An 18,832-nucleotide genomic window follows, 5' to 3' on the forward strand; every position below is an offset into this window, starting at 1 on the left:
AAGAGCAATCGATTGTTCTATTTTAAGATTCAGACGACAAAGGCAGCGCACACTAAAGGACCAGGTGTCGTGGACAAAGACCCTTGCTCGAATGAAAGAAGACAAAGAGCCGCTCGTCTTTGACTTGGTCAAGAATTTCTTTGACAGAATTGAACCACGGGTACATAAGTCTTCAAGGGTTCCTGGCATCTCGAAAAGCAGTCAAACTCACTTTTCCCTTCACTTCGTACTTGCTCTGGTAGCAACACACATTCATTCTAATATTTCATTTTCACGTTCCGTTCCCGCCAGCACAGCGTCGTATCTGACTCGAAATGTCCAATAATATGTTCAACGTTCTTGGCGATGACGGCGCAGACCTAATGGACACAAGCAGCGACAACGAATCAGGCTCTTCAAACAACTCTCCGGGTCAACCGACACAAGCGACGCAAGACCAGGAGCAAGCGCAGGCCCAAGAGCAAGCGCAAGCCCAGGCGCAAGCGCAAGCAGCCACGCAGGCGAGCGCGAGTACGCCCCCCAAGCGCCGCGCAGATGACGCAGACCTGGAGGACGAAGGCTCAGCATCCAAGAAGAACAAGAATTTTTACAATCGTGACACCTCAGGAGTTCCCAGTATCGTACCCACTTTCAAGGGTTTCCCAAAAGGCCAGTCAAGGGCCTTAACATGCGAAAACTGGAGAGACAGAGAGCCGCAGGTGACAAAGCTGTGGAAACCAGACGGACATCTGATCCAGCCTGGGATGATTGTCCAGGGTCCTCTCATGGGATGTTACAGAGAGAAACCTGGAGAACCCGCCAGGACAGGCACAATCCTGGACATCCCTGAATTCACTCAAAGATTTGGCGCCAAAGCCCATTGGAAACAGCGATTCCACATCGTCATGAGGACTGAAAAGCATCATGTCGTCACCGTTCCTTGCTTTACTTTTGGCGGCAGAGGTCTTGAGGGCAAGGATCACCGCCACCGGTATGCCTTTCTCCGGGTCGTTCGATCCCCGCGTCCCCCCAATCACATTTCACCTAACAACCAAGTAATCCACCAAAACAAAGTTTTGAAAGTTGCGTGGGTTCACAACGAGTTCCAACGCCTCTTCTTGGAGACACCTGGTGCTGAAACATTCGCCCATTTCCTCGGGCCATGCTCCTTGGATTTAGACTGGGGGCTGAAGATTGTCGGTAGACTTGAAGCTGAGAGTTATCACACGCTGGTCAACTTCTTTGCGGAGCATTTTGCAGACATGCCGAATGGTTTCCGAATTCGTCCTGTACAGCATCAGGTATTTGCGGTACAGAATTCTGTGCAAGACCCTGAGCTTCGCGGCCCGTGGGCTCCCTAATGACAGGCGCCTGGATATCCCACTTTAGGCTCCGTATTGGCGCAGGGGAACAGACAGGTTAGGTAACAGTAATTACCAACTCACTGTAATCAATCCATATCATTCTCGTCCAAAGTTGCTCTGCGCGTGATCTTGAAGAATTTGAAACAGAGATGGTTGCCGATGACTCGTCCCTAGAAATTTCGTGGAGACTCAGTATGATAGCCAGGTGGATTGAGAGAAACGTCTACAGGTCGACAGCATGCGGAAAGGCAAAGTGGACTCGGTATGAACTCGCCATTTTTCTATGTATCTATTTAGCAGCGTCATGACAGCCAAAGAGAGACGCAATAAACACGGGTATCCAGCTCAACGGTTGCTCAAAAGACCTTCCTACACAAGCACTCTGCGCAGCGCTTCCTTCCCGCCCAAAATCCTGCGGCCCGTGACCGCATCCCTGCCCTTGCCATCTTCCCACTTGCCCTCTCTACTCCCTTCTTCTTCGGCCCATCCCGGGCCGACACCGTCGTCCACCTCGGTGCCGTCGTCGCCCACAAACAGGCGGTTGCCCTCCATGAAAGCGGCCTGCCGCTCGTGGGCGCCGTCAACCCAGCGGTGGATGCAGACGTAGCAGTAGACGAAGCCGGAAGGGCTTGCAGTGGGATTTTCTATGGGGGAGAGACAGATCGGGCAGAGCGAGGTGTTGGCCGGCGCCGGCACGGTCAGGATGGGGAGGTAGGTCGTTGCGCTGATAGGCAGAGACGGCGCGGCTGACTTGTACTTCAGGGCGGACTTGGTGGGAGAAGCCTTATTTGACGGGGATTGTTGTTGTGCGTGTTTGGGCTTGGGCTTTGGTAGTCCAGTGATGATTGGTGGTGGTAGTTCCAGCTCCGCCGTGGTCTGCCGCGACAACTGCCTGGCAAAGTCGGACGCGTGCCACCACTCGAGGAACTTCAAGGCGAATATGGAGGTCGGGAGGAGAATCCGTAATGAGCTGAGCGCGCGGTTCGAGACGGTCTGCGCGAGAACTCGGGGGTGGAAAATGCTGTTCTGCTGTCCCGGCCGTCCAGGCGCCGACGGCGCCGATTTTGGCTGTGTCGCGAGCTCAATTGCCCGATGATCAGCGGCATTCAGTCGCCGTATCCGCGTACCAATAAGCCACAGGAACGGGCTATGGTATTTCGACCCGTCGAAAAGGTACGCCAGATTCCAGGCCAGCAGCGCGAAATAGTAAGCCGCGCTAACGCTGGGGTAAACCTTCCGCAAGAACCACTTGTAGTAGAACATTATCCGCTCCTTGAAGCTCGCTCCAGGCTGCAATAGCTCTTGGTCTTGCGTGAATGTTGGTCCGCCCTGAAGCACATTTGCATGTGCGGCGTGGATATCCCAACCCTCATCCAGCTTTCTCTTCAGCCATGGCAGGCCAACCATGACGGCCAAGTTGCGCCAGACATCGGAGTCGCGGAGCTTCAAAGTCTCACGGACAGCATCAGCCGCCCCGATCTGAGCGCGCGGGACCTCTCCGCCTTTGACTCGCAGCACGCGTTCGCGTTTGAGGCCATAGAAGTTCTCTGTAAAACCGCCGCCATAGGTGCGCAAGAAGTGCCGCTCGACCAAGAAAGAAACAAGGGCGTAGACTTCATCGAAGGAATTGAGGATCGGGAGGAGGTATCGAGGATGTCGATGGGTCGCGATCGCGAGCAAGTAGCGCAGAGATGGGGGAAGAAGTGCCGCAAGCTGTTGCTCAGATAGGAGCTCTAGATAGCCGTTAGCAGCGTTGAAAGACGCGTCAAGGACCAACGTACCGAAAAGCGATGGCTTCAGTTCGTCGAAGCCATCCTGGGCGCTTGACTGATACTCCATGGCAGCAGCTGCTCATAGCTGCTGTGTTGTGTGCGACAAAAACAGTTGCGGCGACAGACACGATGTTCGGAGGCTGGGTTGCGAAAGCCGAGGCTTTAGTCATTCGGCAAATGACGTGTGACAAGAGGGCAGAAAGTCGTGGCCGCAGCTATTCATCGCCGGGACCGCGTCAAGGGCAACAGGGACGCAGCATTGCACATTCGGCATACAAAATTTCACTTTTGCAGTTTACTACGAGGTCCACGAATTCATTTTCATCACTCGATCGTAGGTCCCCCTGATCACCCCCTTCATCCCTGCCGTCCAACCACAACGATGGTCTTGGGAAGCGAACATCAGCTATGCACATCATTTCATCATGATGTCGAAATGGACCGGTATTTCATCACGTGTCACGCTTTCATCCTCTAGGCCAGAAGTGTTCGGATTCTTTTTGAATTCATATCAGATCGCTATATTGGTATGAGAGAGCCGCTCAAATTGCCACCTTCCCGGATACTCCGTTCCTCATCACAGCATCGCCGACTTAGTCGATCTTGATGGCGAGCTTGCCAAAGTGCTTCTGGTCCCACATGTACTGGTAGGCCTCCTTGGTTTGCTCGAGGGTGAAGACCTTCTCGTCGACAATGGGGTGAATGTTGTTGGCCTCAATGGCGCGGTTCATGTCCTCAAACTGGTGGCGGCTGCCGACCAGGAGGCCGCGGACGGTGGCGATGCTGCCCAGGATCTCCAAGAAGCCGGGCTGCTTGTCGCCGGGGCCGGCGAGGAAGCCAATGATGCTGATGAGGCCGTCGATGCGGACGGACTTGAGAGACTGCTCTGCGGTGAGCGGGCCGCCGACTTCGATGACATGGTCGACACCGCGGCCGCCGGTCAGCTTCTTCGCGGTCTCTCCCCAGTTGGTGTCTTCCTTGTAGTTGATGATGTGGTCGGCACCGAGGGCCTTGAGCTTGTCGGCCTTGGCCTTGGAGGAGGTGGTTGCAATGACCTTGGCACCAGCTGCCTTTGCGAACTATTTTGAGCAGTCAGTATTTCCCCTATTTGAAGAAGATTCCGGAAATGGTAGACTTGCCTGAACAGCAAACATCGAGACACCGCCAGTACCCTGAGTAATGACCCAGTCACCAGCCTTGAGCTGCCTGCTCTCAACGCCGTAAAGGGCGTTCCATGCCGTCAGAGCAGCGCAAGGCAGCGTCGAGGCTTCAAGGTAGCTCAGGTTCTCGGGAATGAGAACAAGACCTTCCTGGTCAAAAGCACCGTACTGGCGGAGAGCGCCGTCAATGACACCACCGAGACCAGTCTGGACAGTCCTGTTGTCCAGAGATCCGGCAATGTGCTGCTGATTGAAGAGCGTTGCGACCTTGTCGCCGACCTTGAAGCGGTTGACGTGGGGGCCGACAGCAACAACCTCACCGGCACCGTCAGAGGCAGGGACTACGCCGGTCCTCTGGGCAAAGGGGTACATGCCCTGCAGCAAAGTCAGAAGTCGTTTTTCTTGTTTTCTCTGCCATTGAGTTTCCCAAGGCAGTGAACAATATACTTACCCTCGGGATGATAAGGTCGCGGTAGTTGAGAGATGCGGCGTGGACTTTTGCCGCGGTCAGCAACGTGGTTGCGCAGAATCAGGGGAAGTTTGCAGACTCACGCTTGACCAAGACATCCTTGTCACCAAGCTTGGGAACGGGAGCCTTCTCGTTGAACTCAAGGGCGGTAAAGTCCTTGGGGCCCTCGAGGTTGACCCTGAATTCCTTGTGCGTAGCGGGGATAGACATTTTGGTGGTGCGGGGCTGGTGTTGAAGAGTGTTGCTAGCAATTGGGAGCGTGGTTTGGAGATGTGTGGATGTAGACACAATCCTGAAGCGGGCAAGAGACTCTTTATAGCTGTGAAGATGAGGTATAGTCTTCAATCGAAGTTGAAGAGCGCAGATTTATCAGCCTGAGTGGTAGCTATGGTGAGGGGCGTGACGTAACATCCCGCGGGGTCGAAGTTCGAAGGCGGGACCAGCGGATGCGCCGTGTCCATCTCTCGACATCCATGTCTTTCACCACTACAAGGATCCTGGCCTTTTTTTTGGCGAGAATTTCTGCATTGAGAACACTTGAACGATACTCATAGCCTTGAAACCAGATCTGTGAACAGTATCAAGTTGACAATTGCGACTAGCAGTCAGTACAAAAGACAAACGAGTCAAGCGAGACGTCTGTAGATCCACCATCGTGAGCCTAACTACGACACCAGAGCTGTGACGACAACGACAAGATGGAGAACACCATCAATCTGACCGAATGCGGTAATAAGCTGCGACAGGAGACACCCGACTACATGCCGTCACTCCAATTCCGAGAAAACATCACCATCCGAATGTTTCTGGCAGTCTAACAGCGAACGGCTTTGTAAGCCAATCGGGCCGTGGGAGGAGTGCCATTTTGGTCCATCAAGGTACGTGCGTATTGCACGCAACACGTTGTTCTTGAAAATCATAGGACATCATTTGCAAGTCTTTGCTTTGTTTGTGCTCCAAAGGGTAGATGTAGTAAGCAGCTTATTTCATGGTCGTAGTTCACTAATCCCGGAAATAAACAGCTCGCTACGCCCGACGAATCAGATTGGACGACAGATATACCTGCAGATGTTAGTATAACGATGCAAATCAGACGGGAGCTTCCGAAAGGCTAAAGACTCCAGGCCCGGGTAAAATCGTTATAATGCACGCAACGAAGAACAGCTCATTCTCTGCGGATCTGGACCTTTGCGGATGTGTTTCTTTTCTGGTTAATGCTTCGTGCCGGGGCCCAAGTCAAATCAAGTCGACAGACCACTTCACCAAAATCTTACAGACGTGTGGTTGATGTCGCGGTCGACAACATGCTTCCTTCAGCCTCTGATTCTCGTTTTCAGCATTGGAACCGTTCTTTCTGGCCAAGCAAGTGCAAGTGGCATCGGCTTTAGAGCCATTATTTCTGGAAAAGCAAGTAAAGGTGATGTCTCGAAGGCAGGCAAAACTCCACAGCAACTGCCAGCCAAGTCATTGCAATACGGAAGACGCAGGCGGAGTCAGGATCGGCCGGTACTTGAGAGCAAAGGTTTCGGCACTCGAGTAATGAGGAAGGGCATCGGAAAAATTCTGATCTTCAAAAACATGCTGGCGGGTCATGCAAGGCCCTCAAACATCCATAATTAGGAACTCTCCATGTCCTCAATTAAGAGTTGAGGGACTCAGTCGCAGGAAGGTGATCCACAACTTTGCAGGCGAGAGCGTGGGCCTGCTCTGGCTTCCCCTTTCTCCTGACGCCACTGCCGCATGCATGCTTCACTGCCGTGACTCGAAGGAGCACCTTCGGGGACCCGGAAGCCGACCTTCCACGACGAAACCATGATGACCAATACACACGAAAAACGACGCAGACGTCAGTCCTGCTTCCTGAGCAAACTCCAAGCCGAGCGTCGACGGCCGAGTAGAAGCTTCTTGATTTCTCCACCAAGCAAGCGCAGAAGAGCCTTTTATCACAAATCCATCATGCCCATCCGCGCCGTCGAATAATAACTCAAGCTGGGCGGGCGATCCTCAACAGCCCGGCCCCACTCACTCTCGCTATCACCAAGCGTCAGCACCAACTCGCCGCCCTGCAAGAAGAACTCGTGGCCGATCCAGCTCTTTGTGTACGGCTGACCATCAAGGGTGGCATTTTGGATGTAAATGTTCTTGTACGCAGTGTCAAAGTTGATGGAACGAATGGTGGCGGTGCGATTGGTGAGCGGGCTCGTCACGCTGACCGAGGGGAAGTACGGCGGGATGATGAGGTAGACGTTTTGGCCCGGGTTGGGGAAGAGGCCGAGCATGTTGAAGGCGACGAAGGAGCCCATGGCGCCGCTCTGTGGTGGTGTGTCAGTGTGTCAAGTCAAGTCAATGAAGCAGTAGAAGATAGTGGGACTTACGTCGTCATTTCCAGGAAGCCCGCTCTGCGACGTGTTGAAGCGCGACGGGATGTAAAAGTGCGAGCGATTCGCCGAAAGCCCTGGTCGCCCGGCGTAGTGGTATTCAAACACACTCAAGAAGACTGGCTCGTTTCCGATCTCGACCAGGGGCGAGTTGTGGAAGTAGTCCAGGCGCTCGGCGAAAGCTTGGTCTCCACCGAGAAGATCAATCAATTTTGCAGTGTCGTGCGGGACGAAGAATAGGTATTCCCACACGCTCGACTCGAATGTTTCTGAGGGATTCGACGTCAAGGAGCAAAAGTTTGCGACTGGACTGCAAGCGACGGGATCCTGATAGCCCCAGGTCCCATTCAGATACTTTGGCTGGAAAAAGCCAACAAAACCAGTGTCCGTCCCGTTGATAGAAGACGTCTGATCGGCCTTGAACAAGTTCTGCCAATTGCCCGAACGCGAAAAGTAAGTCTCGTAACCATCTTTTCCAAGGGCACGACCGAGGTGTCCAATGCAAAAGTCGTCATAGGAGTATTCCAGGGTTCGAGATATGCTCCTCGAGTTTGTACCAAAGCCGAGATAGTCGTAGTCGAGAGCGGGGATGTAGTTGAGGCGCTTCCAGCTTTGCAAGCCTCCGCGGCCCTCCTTTGACCATTCCAAAGGCTCATTCTCCGCGTCGTTGACCATGGCTTTGTAGGCAAGGTCCCAATCGATGCCAGTGATATTCTTCACATATGCATCTGTGAGAACGACATCTGCATTCGAGCCTCCCTGAGTCCAACCTTTGCTCAGACTCATTCTACAGTCTGGCAGCCATCCTTCATTTTGATAGGTGTAGAGCAGACTCCTCGCCATGCTTGAAATAATCTTAGGATCAAGGACTGTCAGGAACGGGAGCTGTGACCTGAATTGATCCCAAAGACAGTAGAAAGAATCCCAGTATTCCGGGCTCTCCCACCGAGAGTTCTCGCCCGTGTAGTTCTGGGGAGATATCATGGTCCTATAAATGGAACTCCAAAAGTTCTTTTGCAGGTCCTGACTAACATTGCCCACGTCTAGGGAAATGGGGCTGAGCTTTTCCCTCCATGCGTTCTCAGCTTCAGTCCTTAAACGTGAGAAATCGTTGATGAGGTCTGGGATTTCAGACTCGGCATTCTGGCAAGCTCTGTCGGCGCTGATGAAGCTCATCCCCTGTCTCACAGCAATCTTTCCATCTGCTGGCCGGTCCAACCTGACGAAGCCGCCGGCCGAGAGATAGAACAGGTTGAAGCCTCTCGTGACGAACAGATCCTTGGGCTCCGTGCCTGATCTGTTATTGACGTACATGCCGTTGTCAAAGATCTCTCCGCCGGCGAAGTCAACGCAAAAATGCAGCTGATAAGTACCTGCGCCAAAACTTGGTAAAAAGGTGCCATTGCCTTTAATTCTTCCGGTGGACGGATCAATACTGATGCTGGCGTTTTGTCGGCTGCTCCACTGGTCGTCCAAGTCGAGAACAATCTGAGGATTGAGCGCTGATCCGTTGCTTGCAGTAGCCTCAGGAAACGTAAAATGGTACAATGCCGTGTGCTCAGCGACGACCATCTCTGCAGTGATATTGTCCTGCAGTTCCACGGCAAAATAGCCTGGTCTCGCAACGACAGACTCGGATTTGTATGGTATGGCGCGCGCCGACTTTGGGTACTTGCAGTTGTTGATATCGTTCTCGGAGCAGTACTGGGGGAACAAAGGAAAGTTGGCCAGAGATGGATTGCCTCCTGTCCCAGAGTCGTGCATGCTGCTGAAGCCAATCACATTGCTTCCATCGGTAGAGAAGCCACCTGTGTTCTGCCCGTCGACGTCCGCAACAGCCTTGGCCATGGAGTAGGGAAGAGTCGCACCACAAAATACGTTGCCGCCATTGTTGGATCCGATCAGCGGGTCGATGAAGTCCAAGACGTCGAAGCTGACATTCAGCGCAATGGCGATATTGCTGAAAAGTAACAGCGGCAACAGAGACGCTATCATGCTTAACATGCGGGCCAAATTTGCCAGATTGTAGCAGATATGTATTCGTGCCAGAAGAGGAAAGCTCCAGTGCAAATGAAATCCAGCGGCCTTGACGACTTCTTGCCAGCGCACAATCTGATACAAGAGTCAATATGTTGTCCAGTGTTGAGAGCTAGCCATTAGTGGTCAAACGAGAAGAGGTGGCGCTGCTTTCACCATAAAAGGTGACGACAAGAGGTCAAGGCTCGGGAGTGACAGACCACGAGACCGAGCTTTGAAATCCTTGGAGCGATCTAAATAGGCATGCGGCGGGAGGAGGTCAGCGGGAAGGGCTGCGGGCCGCGTTTGGTTGTTGGAGGGACGGGAACCATCTTTTGTATCTTGTCGCCTTCCTGATTTGTAGTAGATTGGCTGCGGGGAAGGTCACCGCTTCAATCAGGATCCATGCAACTGGTTCTTGTATCACTCGACGGCCTGACCTTGGCAGCGACGACGCTGTTGTGGAAACCCCTGTGGAACGGCGCTGAGATTGTCTTCCTACGTTGTCAACTCAACGATTATTCCGACTGATCTAGCATCCGTCAAACAACGCAACTCAAACGAGACGCAATGGAAGAAATTTGTATACTCACTACTCCATTGGCAAGTCGGGGCAAAAGTTAAAAGATTGGAATTTATCCGCTGAGGTTCATCTGAACTCTTTGAAATTTACATATCCACATCGATTTCGTTTCTCATCCGGGTCTGTCTACATGGTTCTTTATTTTCCACCAAGGTTGAGGATAGCCATTACGATCGCTCCCGTCAGCACCACGCCAGCCGCAGCGCCCTGAAGGGCAGCGGTCGTCAAGTCGATCTTGCGAACAGAGACCATCTTCTCGCTGAAAAGTTCATGAATCTGCTGCTTGCAGTCCTCGAGGAAGATCTCCACCTTCTCAGTAAGAGACTCCGGAGAAGCGTGTCTGCGAGCAAATGACGGGGCTCCAGAGGGGACCGCCTCAGGGATCGGTACCGTGGTCTCAGGTCCAGAGGGATCTACTGAGACTGTAAAGGTACCACGCTCCGGATCTGGGATACTCGTCGATGGCTTTGATTCAGCCTCCTCGATCTTGACCCCTGCAGGCTCAACAACGCTGTCAATCTCCTTCTCTACTGCAGAATTCACAGGTTTCTGAGCCGCAGCCGGCTCGATAATTTGCTCGGCAGGTGTGCGCTCTGCTGCCACCGTCGAAGTCGATGCAGCAAAGGGGACTGGCGTCGACATGGTCCTTTCATCCAGAGCATTCTTAATCTCGCGGACGAGTCTTCTTCTGCGCCACGGCTCGATGACTACAAGCTGACTGAGGAGCAGTAGGATATTGACGCCCATCAAACCAAAAGTAACCCAAGTGCTGTTCCGGCGGATGGTGTCGCTCCAAATCTGCTCCTCGTGGTACTGGGCACGCTCGCGTTTCTCGAGATGTGCCCGAGCTTCCTCCAAAGCGCGGTCTGCAGATTGGACTGCTTCCTTTGCATTGCGGACTGCTTGTTCATTCAGATGTTCGGACCGAATGAGGGCCATGTATCGTTCCAGGTCGCTAGCAGACCATGAGTGTTTCCGTTCCAAAAGTCCAACGACCTCCTTTTGGGATGCTGTTTGCAGAGCCAGGGCAGTCTCCAATTCGCTTTTGGCTGCGTCAACCTGAGCACGGCGCGCCTTTACAAGACGCTCTGAATGAGAGTCAGCCCCTTGTCACTCCACCTGGCGTATTCAAGCAAGCTGACCTTGTTGCTGGATCTCGCGCCTCAACGCCTCAATGCCAGAGTAGTCCGTGCCGGTGAAGCTGTTGACCTTTTGTCCCACAAGGATAAGCTTGGGGAGCATCTCGTCCATCCACGCTGATAGCCTCTTGTATAGTTCCCATCGTAGCCCTTGCCGATGCGAAGGTAGTTGCTCGTCCGGTACTTTTTGAACAGGCTCGGGTTCTGGGGTTGGGGGTGGTTTGGAGCTTTCCTCTGTTGGCGGCCGGGGTGTTGCAGACGGTTCTGGGGAAACAGGTTCAATAGGCTCCGCTCTCGTGTCCACGGACGGCTCCTTTCGAATTTCAGAACCAGGCTCTGACGACGTCGGCTTGTCCTGCAGTGTCTTGGGCGTCGAAGATAATCTTCTAACTTGTTCTGACACGGTCGAAAGTCTGTTTGTTTTGGAAGGACGGGTGAAAGCGCGGAACTGGCATTGAAAACATGGTTTCGAGTTTCGAGGAATTGAAGCGATGGCGCTGGGGCGAGCAGCGCAAAAGGTCAGTGCCGCAGAGTCGGAGAGCGTGCGAGCGGCATGTTGGAAAACCGGTCGCATGTCTTCATCCAGGCGGCGGTAAACGCGTCGGGAGTTGGAGTTGTTGTGCTTGCGAATGGCGGCGGGACGGAGCTCCTTCAAGCAACAGCCCTGATCCGCGCCCGCAATCAGATAAGCAGCCTTGTAGCCTGAGGCATTTGAGAATAATTATGACCGTTTTTTCTGCCAAGCTTGCGGCGTTTCCTGGCCATGACATAAGTAGACCCCACGTTGACATCGGCCAAGTGCGACTGGCCGAACGAACACCCTAATCCTTTTGCACCACCTCTCTCCACTCCCTCTACAACAACTTTCACTGGTCCCTTTTCCACTTGGCAGATTTTTGTCTTGTGTCGCGCTTGTTCTGTCTTTTCGTCTAGATCATAGACTTTCTATATTTGCCGTCTTTTTGCACAGACTACATATAGACGTTCGCCATGTCTTCTCCCGATCTTCCTGCCATGAAGACGAACCCCAAGTTCATCTTCTTTACCGACTACGATGGCACAATCACAGAGTCCGACAGGTGCGTTTAAGATTGGCACGCCATCTTTATCTACAAATCTCGTACTAAGCCATTTCAAGCAATGATTTCATGGTGCGTGGTTGGTGCCGCGAGTAAGAATTAAAGATTAACTCTTTTCAAGACCGACACCATTGGCTTCGGTTACGACCTGAGGCGCAAGGGCAACATGGACACTCTGGAAGGCCGCAAGACTTTCAGGTATTTAAAAAATCAGAAAATCTACGGCCCTGAAAGAGCTCAGCCTGATGCGTAGTACAGAGAATCCTTCAAGGAGATGATGGACAGCGTCAAGAAGCCTTACAACGAGTGCATCGAGTACCTGTTGCAAAACATCAAGCTCGACCCTGGCTTCAACGACTTTTTCAAGTGGTCCCTGGAGAACAACATTCCTGTTGTCGTGCTCTCTTCCGGCATGGAGCCCATCATCAAGGCCCTCCTGGCAAAGCTTGTTGGCCCCGAGTCTGAGAAGATTCAAGTGGTAGCCAACAACGTGCGTGCCCGTCCTGGCAAGACCATCAACGACGAGGGAGGTTGGGAGCTCGTCTTCCACGATGACAGGTGGGTCGATATCTGACTCGAGGCGCCGATGGCTTAATGACTGATGCGCAACAGTGGCTTTGGACACGACAAGTCCTTGACGCTCCGCCCCTACGCCCAGCTGCCCCCTGACCAGAGGCCTACCATGTTCTACGCTGGCGATGGTGTCTCAGACCTGTCTGCTGCGCGTGAGACGGACCTCCTCTTCGCCAAGAAGGGCCACGACCTCATCAAGTTCTGTGTCCGTGAAGACATTCCCTTCACCGTCTTTGAGAGCTGGAAGGACATCCATGCCGTGTGCAAGCAGATTGTGTAAGTGTCTCCTTTTGATATCTTTCGGGCATCAACGCGCCTGACAATACCAGTGAGGGCAAGAAGTCCGTCGACGAGGCCGCAACCGAGGGCTACCAGGCCTTCAAGAGTGGCGAGGCTGGCGTCAACGGCAGTGCCAATGGTAGCGCCAAATAGACATTGGGCTTCAATGGTGCAAGCGATGCATGTATAGAGAAGGTGGATAGAGGGGGACGGTAGTACATGACTGAACATAGAGCGCTCTAGACATGATAGAGGAATACAATGGAGTATAAACCAAGCAGGAAAAGTTCCCTGGCTACAAGGAATGCACCTTGGGGACCTGAAGGGTCTGCCCCAATTGCAAGGCGCATCGCCGCAGATCTCGGGGCGCTGCGCTGCCAACGCATCAAACAGTCAGAAGAAGCGCAAGCCCCCGAAGCCACCACGCTTCCTCCTCCGCCGGTCGCAGCCATGGCCGTTCATTCGAAAGCGCTCGTGGTGTTTCAGATGGCCATCATACGACAAAGCAGAGGGGTCTTCGATGAGGCGTTTGCGGATGGGCAGGCCAAAATAATGGTGTAGCGTCCCGCACTTGCCCCGCCGGGAGCTAGCCGGACTTTAAATGACGACTGCTCGACGACTTTCATCAAGTCGTCAAACTGCCCGAACTGCATCCAACCGCCGCGGTGCGCCCCTCTTCCCCTCCGACCTTCGCTCAAGAGAGGACACGACGCAACCACCAACACTGGCTCGCCTATAAAGCCATTGGCGCGCCCAGCATCCGCCCTCGAGTCGCCGACCTGCTCCATTCCACCCCACCAACCCCCCTTCCTCACCATCGCAACCTACCGACAGACCCAAACCAACCAACACACCACCGGCCATGGAGACCATCGACCCCACGACCGGCAAGGCGCTGCCCCCCGACGCCATCCAGCGCGTCCTGTACATTGCGCGCCAAGTCCACATCTACCAGATCCCGCCCGCGACGTCGACAAAGGGGTACAACGCGTCGACGTGGATGGGCCCCAACAACGAGCGGATGATCTTCACGGCGCGGTTGCGCGTGCTCGAGACGGCCATCCCGAAGCCGCGCGGCGCATCACAGTCGGGGCCAGCGACAGCGACTGCCGACGACCGCGAGGAGGACGTCAAGGTGGACATTTTGCTCGAGGATCCCGCGACGGGCCAGCTGTTTGCCGGCGCGCCGTACACGGCGCCGGCGGTGGTGGAGCCCACGCTCGACAGCAGCCGCTTCTTCGCGGTGCGCGTGGTGGGCGACGGGCGCAAGGCGACGTTGGGCGTCGGCTTCGAGGAGCGCAGCGATGCCATGGACTTCAACATTGCGCTGCAGGACGCGCGGAAAGTGCTGGGCTTCGATCAAGCCCCAGGCGCGAGGAAAGGAGCCGCTGCCGCCAAGGCCAAGGCCGAAAGGGAGCAGCAGGAGAAGCGCGATTTCAGCTTGAAGGAGGGCGAGACAATCACGGTCAACATTGGGCGCAGGGGCAGGAGGAAGCCGGGCAGCCCGGGAGAGGGCGCTGGCGAGGAGCAGAAGGATTCGTCGGCTGCTCTGTTCAGCATCAAGCCGCCGCCGCCTGCTGGTGGGAATGGCGCAATGCCATTTCTGCCTCCGCCGCCCAAGACTTCCGACGTCAAGGCGGAGCGGAGACGGAGCAGGAATATGCAGTTGGGTACGGAGGCACCCAAAGAGACTTTGACGAAGCAGCCAAGCGCCCAAGAGTTGGGGTTCGATGACGGCGAATTCGGAGAGTTCCAGTGATGCTTGGGCATGGGCGTGCTGAGACTCATTTGGGAGTTTTGGTTCCATTCGCATAGAGGCCTTTCTCTGCATAGATCATCGGGATTTTCCGCTCGGGAACTGCTACCTGTACAGCTTCAAAATGTAATTTCCGTCATCCTCGTTTTTCTCCGTCTACATCATCAAATCATTACAGTATTTCGTACATGAAGCGTAGAAAACACACTGACTCCCAAATTTCCCGGGAAGTTCGGCACTTGCGCGCTCTCGGCTCAGTCTTTCTCAGGCGGCTAAAAGCCGTCAATCGACTCGCTGTTGAGCTGCTCGTACAGTGCGTTGATGTCACGAACGAGCGACTCTTTATCCGAGCCATCTGGACAGTCTTTCCATTCTCCGCCGTCACGGATGCAGCGGATCTTGTTGTTCAGGCGTATCTGGTCTCATCAGCGCATGCTTCGAAGCAACCCCCGAGCCCCACTTACCGTGCAACTCTTTGTCACATTCGCCTTGGAGCTACGTTCGAAACTCGCCTGCAGCATATCAACCGCATACCCACCATCATCCTTACTCAAGCACTCATTGAGCTTGTTAAAGTCGAGGCCGTGCTCCAGAGCGCAGTCATGGACGAGCTCGCGCTGGGGGATGTCGGAGTACTTGCGCGTCAGGCACATGGTGAAGCCGAGGTAGAGCTTGGGGTCCGGGTAGAGGTCGGCGGCGCACAGCTCGAGCATGTTCCCCAGGCACTCGGTCTGGCCGTGCTTGCACTCGACGCCGTCGTCGTGGTCGGTTGGCGTGCCAATGTACGAGAGCGTGAAGCTGATGCGCGGGCTCAGGTCTGCCATGACGGGAAGAACCAGGTCGCGCAGGCAGTCGCGCGCGTCGGGGCACTTGGACCTGGAGAGGACGGACGTGTTAGCCTGCGGTCTTTGCGGGAGAGCTTCTGGTGGAAGAAGGAACGGACATGATGTGCGCCTCGAGCGGCACCTTTTTGTCGAGCACATGGTAGCCCTCGTCCTTTGCCGCATTGGTCGGACTGGTTGCGAGACTGCTCTCATCATGTCTCTCCCACCTGTCTCGGAGGTTGATGAGGGGCCGCGTCTGTCCAGGAAACGGGCTCCCAAACAGCACCACAAACGTCAGGGCCGCCAAGAGCGCGGCACGAATAAACACCAGCCACCGGGACCGTTGCGGGCGGGTGTAGGCGGCGATCGGGGGGCCTTGGGACTGCTGAAAGTCGTCCGAAAGCCGCTTCTTTTCTTCCATGGTCGTAGCGGGGTGCTTTGCAGCTTAGAAGCGGAGGAAGTTGGAAATGATGTGTGATGAGGGTCGTGAGCACAAGCTCGAAGCTCGAAGCTTAAGGCCGGAGGATCTGCGACGGCATGTAGTGGCCGGCCGTTGGGCTCAGGATTCGGGGCGTGGTCGGCCTGGACAAAGGGCGGAGCAGGGAGCTAGCGGCATGCGGTCTGGACGCGTCCGGGTCGGCTCTCTCCACTCGATGGTTGCAACGCAGCTGTGCTTCGTCGAGGGATACATGGACGCAGCCATGTACTGGACGGGAATCCTCCGCTGGCCGCCTCCTTAAAACCGTCTGCCTGGCCGCACAAAACACAAATGCTGGAGAAAGCTGAAACTGTTCACCCGCTGATCATGGCCAAAGTCGTCTTGTCCGTTTAGCTGGGGCTTATCATCTTGTGTGAGCCGTAACGGTACTCATACTGCTCTCTCGACTCCCATTCCTCCAAAGCAGTCCCTGGTTGTCTGCACCCATATACCCATGGCTGCGGCTCCCCCGTCTCTTCTCCATCATCAGGACAACAACAATCGCAACAATGCACTGCTGAACGAGCACACGCTGCAGCCGCTAACGCGCTGCCTCGATGACGCTGTGCTGCTGGACCTGGCGCGCGGCTTTGCCGAGACGTTCAAGGACCTTGCCGAGAAGTCGCATGAGCACTTCCTGTCGACCCCCGTGACGGCTCTGCCAACCGGCCGCGAAGTGGGCAAGTTCCTCGCCATCGACGTGGGCGGAACCAATCTGCGCGTCGCATGTGTAGAACTTCTGGGCGACGACGATGATGCGGGGGGCGGCAGCGGCAGCGCCCCCGCGTCCACCCCCTCGGGCCATGGTGACGACGGAGGCGACCCAAAGATTCGGCGGCATTCCGAACGGGCGTGGCCCATTGAAGAGCACATGAAGATGGACAAGGCTGAGGACCTGTTTGCCTGGATTGGAGATTGCATTGCCGGGGTACTTTGCGATGTTCTGTACGGCCCAGATGCCAGCATACATCCCGACGAGTTTGGTAACGAGATTCCAATTGGCATCACCTTTAGCTTTCCCATGACGTACGTTGCCATTTCTCTGCCTGTGTTTTATTGCTTCTGTCGGGTATTGGCCTGAGTTTTGATCCGGTCGTTGTGTGAGCCGTCACTGATGCTTCGACAGGCAAACATCCATTGCAGAAGCAACTCTGATGCCCATGGGCAAGGGATTTGCCATCACATCCGACCTCAACCTAGGGAAAATGCTTCTGGCAGGATACGCAAGACATTGCACCCCTGGAATGCCCAACGGCCAACCTTCAAATTCATCAAACGGCCACCCGCGAAGATTGCTCCCCAATCTCCGCATAGCAGCCATAACCAACGACACCGTCTCGACCTACGCCTCCCTCGCCTACTCAGTAAAAGCCTCATCACGCAGCCGCGTCGCCATGGGCCTCGTTGTCGGCACCGGAACCAACGCCACGGTCCCCATGCCCCTGAGCGACCTCGGTGCGTCCAAAACCGCATTCCTCGAGCTGCCCCTGGATGCCTCGCCGTCATCAACCAAAATCGTCGTCAACACCGAATGGTCGGTCCGCGGCACCGAGCGTCCCGTCAAGCCGTACTCGACGCCCTGGGACGCCGAGCTCGACCGCAACACCGACGCCCCCGGCTTCCAGCCCATCGAGTACATGACGTCGGGCCGGTACCTGGGGGAGCTGGTGCGCCTCGTGCTCGTCGACGTGCTGTCTCAAGGAACGTCGACACCGACGGATAGCTTACCGCCGGCCCTCGCTACGCGCAACGCCATCTCAACCAAGTTGCTGGCCGACGTGGCGGCGCATCCTTCCGACGACGGCGTGCGCGCGAGTCTGGATGCCCTGTTCCCCGCGCCCCCGGGAAGCGCGTTTGTCTGGTCAAAGGAGCGCATCGATGCGCTGCGGGCGATTGCCTCTGCCGTGCTCATTCGATCCACGGCGCTCATTGCAGCTATGATAGTCGGCCTGCTCGCGCGAGTGGGCGAGCTGCATATCGACACTTCGCAAGATACCAATGCAGCATCATCAGATCCAGCAGCAGAAACAGCATCAGCAACGCCCGCGGAATCGCAAGAAGAGCTCGTCGTCGCGTGCACCGGCGGCCTGATATTGCAGTACCCGGGCTATCTCGAGACGTGTCAGCGTTGGATCGACCGGCTCGTGGCTAGGGGATCGCCTCTGAATTGCAGCAAAAGAGTTGTGTTGGGCGAGGCAAGAGATGGCGGCGTCATTGGCGCGGCGGTGTTGGCAGCCATGTTTTCGGGTTCACGGTAGGTGAAAGGGAGCGGCCAATGGGAGGCATTGACTTGCGATTGAGTTGTCAATACTGAGTATTGGAAGAGTTGGCTCTCTTGTGGTTGTGGAAGTGGATTTGTTGGTTTAGATGAAGAGGAAGAGGAAGCAGACAGGGACAAGGTCGAGCATAGGCGCATGTGTGTGGTCTTGGATTTGCGATTTTTCAACGGCGCGCAGACACGAACGACGATTATGGCGCGGCTGGCAGCTTTTGGATTTGATATGACTCTTTCAACTCTCCCAACTCTCCAATTTCTCTCTCTCCTCCCTCAACTCCTCGGTCATTCAACCCCTCTTCTGCCCTCCAGTCTCTCCCCTACGTACGAAGAACACCCTCATAATACCCGCCTACCTGCCTACCCATCCGTCCTCCCTCCCCTCCTGACCCGCAACGGCTGCAAAGATTTGCGACTGGCTAGACGCAGCGTTTCCCTTGGGGATGAATCAAATATAAACAGAGTAGAATACCACTATAGTCTCCATCCACCAGCCAAGGCTTTGTGTTTTCGCGAGAGGCTCCTTCCCTTCCCTTCGATCGTTCGTCCATGCCAAAACGATGGTTGAATTCCAACACGAGAGCATCGTCCAAGCCAAGCTCTTCTTTCTCGTTGGTGCTGTTGTGCCTCATCGCATCGACATGCTCCTGTGTTTCCACGTACCAATCCACGGCCATCGAAATAGTAAGCTCCCCATCTGCCTGACTT

The 18,832-nt window shown here is 55.0% G+C and overlaps 9 protein-coding genes across 9 annotated transcripts; 4 read left to right on the forward strand and 5 right to left on the reverse strand.

Annotated features, from left to right (window-relative positions):
- Positions 1 to 314: 314 nt before the first annotated feature.
- BKA78DRAFT_353022 (uncharacterized protein) lies at positions 315 to 1,340 on the forward strand (the record flags this gene model as incomplete). The annotated part of the gene is made up of 1 exon (XM_066891468.1): positions 315 to 1,340. The coding sequence occupies one exon, from the start codon at positions 315 to 317 to the stop codon at positions 1,338 to 1,340; it is 1,026 nt and encodes a 341-aa protein (XP_066744614.1).
- A 250-nt stretch (positions 1,341 to 1,590) lies between these two features.
- On the reverse strand, positions 1,591 to 3,244 carry BKA78DRAFT_282877 (peroxisome assembly protein 12). The gene is made up of 2 exons (XM_066885658.1): positions 3,125 to 3,244; positions 1,591 to 3,076 (listed from the first exon to the last, which is right to left on the reverse strand). The coding sequence occupies exons 1-2, from the start codon at positions 3,180 to 3,182 to the stop codon at positions 1,713 to 1,715; spliced, it is 1,422 nt and encodes a 473-aa protein (XP_066744615.1). The 5' UTR covers positions 3,183 to 3,244; the 3' UTR covers positions 1,591 to 1,712.
- Positions 3,245 to 3,592: 348 nt separating this feature from the next.
- On the reverse strand, positions 3,593 to 5,134 carry BKA78DRAFT_282879 (uncharacterized protein). Its single transcript, XM_066885659.1, has 4 exons — positions 4,828 to 5,134; positions 4,727 to 4,770; positions 4,255 to 4,650; positions 3,593 to 4,194 (listed from the first exon to the last, which is right to left on the reverse strand). Exons 1-4 carry the CDS (start codon positions 4,952 to 4,954, stop codon positions 3,709 to 3,711), a joined length of 1,053 nt encoding a protein of 350 aa, XP_066744616.1. The 5' UTR covers positions 4,955 to 5,134; the 3' UTR covers positions 3,593 to 3,708.
- A 1,075-nt stretch (positions 5,135 to 6,209) lies between these two features.
- BKA78DRAFT_282883 (putative alpha-1,2-mannosidase) lies at positions 6,210 to 9,117 on the reverse strand (the record flags this gene model as incomplete). Its single annotated transcript, XM_066885660.1, has 2 exons — positions 6,210 to 7,056; positions 7,120 to 9,117. 2 exons carry the CDS (start codon positions 9,115 to 9,117, stop codon positions 6,688 to 6,690), a joined length of 2,367 nt encoding a protein of 788 aa, XP_066744617.1. The 3' UTR covers positions 6,210 to 6,687.
- Positions 9,118 to 9,606: 489 nt separating this feature from the next.
- Positions 9,607 to 11,491, reverse strand: BKA78DRAFT_315028 (Mdm33 family-domain-containing protein). The gene is made up of 2 exons (XM_066888515.1): positions 10,864 to 11,491; positions 9,607 to 10,809 (listed from the first exon to the last, which is right to left on the reverse strand). The coding sequence occupies exons 1-2, from the start codon at positions 11,432 to 11,434 to the stop codon at positions 9,860 to 9,862; spliced, it is 1,521 nt and encodes a 506-aa protein (XP_066744618.1). The 5' UTR covers positions 11,435 to 11,491; the 3' UTR covers positions 9,607 to 9,859.
- Positions 11,492 to 11,673: 182 nt separating this feature from the next.
- On the forward strand, positions 11,674 to 13,071 carry BKA78DRAFT_315035 (HAD-like domain-containing protein). Its single transcript, XM_066888516.1, has 6 exons — positions 11,674 to 11,939; positions 11,999 to 12,011; positions 12,061 to 12,137; positions 12,198 to 12,497; positions 12,552 to 12,788; positions 12,842 to 13,071. Exons 1-6 carry the CDS (start codon positions 11,851 to 11,853, stop codon positions 12,942 to 12,944), a joined length of 819 nt encoding a protein of 272 aa, XP_066744619.1. The 5' UTR covers positions 11,674 to 11,850; the 3' UTR covers positions 12,945 to 13,071.
- Positions 13,072 to 13,653: 582 nt separating this feature from the next.
- BKA78DRAFT_295810 (adaptin ear-binding coat-associated protein-like protein 1) lies at positions 13,654 to 14,550 on the forward strand (the record flags this gene model as incomplete). Its single annotated transcript, XM_066886528.1, has 1 exon — positions 13,654 to 14,550. One exon carries the CDS (start codon positions 13,654 to 13,656, stop codon positions 14,548 to 14,550), a length of 897 nt encoding a protein of 298 aa, XP_066744620.1.
- A 92-nt stretch (positions 14,551 to 14,642) lies between these two features.
- BKA78DRAFT_140008 (uncharacterized protein) lies at positions 14,643 to 15,726 on the reverse strand. Its single transcript, XM_066882743.1, has 3 exons — positions 15,514 to 15,726; positions 15,012 to 15,423; positions 14,643 to 14,963 (listed from the first exon to the last, which is right to left on the reverse strand). Exons 1-3 carry the CDS (start codon positions 15,585 to 15,587, stop codon positions 14,820 to 14,822), a joined length of 630 nt encoding a protein of 209 aa, XP_066744621.1. The 5' UTR covers positions 15,588 to 15,726; the 3' UTR covers positions 14,643 to 14,819.
- Positions 15,727 to 16,303: 577 nt separating this feature from the next.
- On the forward strand, positions 16,304 to 18,107 carry BKA78DRAFT_353030 (uncharacterized protein; the record flags this gene model as incomplete). The annotated part of the gene is made up of 2 exons (XM_066891469.1): positions 16,304 to 16,875; positions 16,976 to 18,107. 2 exons carry the CDS (start codon positions 16,304 to 16,306, stop codon positions 18,105 to 18,107), a joined length of 1,704 nt encoding a protein of 567 aa, XP_066744622.1.
- Positions 18,108 to 18,832: the final 725 nt, after the last annotated feature.

Source organism: Phyllosticta capitalensis (assembly GCF_038381095.1).
Source record: "Phyllosticta capitalensis strain CBS 128856 chromosome Unknown BKA78scaffold_5, whole genome shotgun sequence".
NCBI lineage: Eukaryota > Fungi > Ascomycota > Dothideomycetes > Botryosphaeriales > Phyllostictaceae > Phyllosticta > Phyllosticta capitalensis.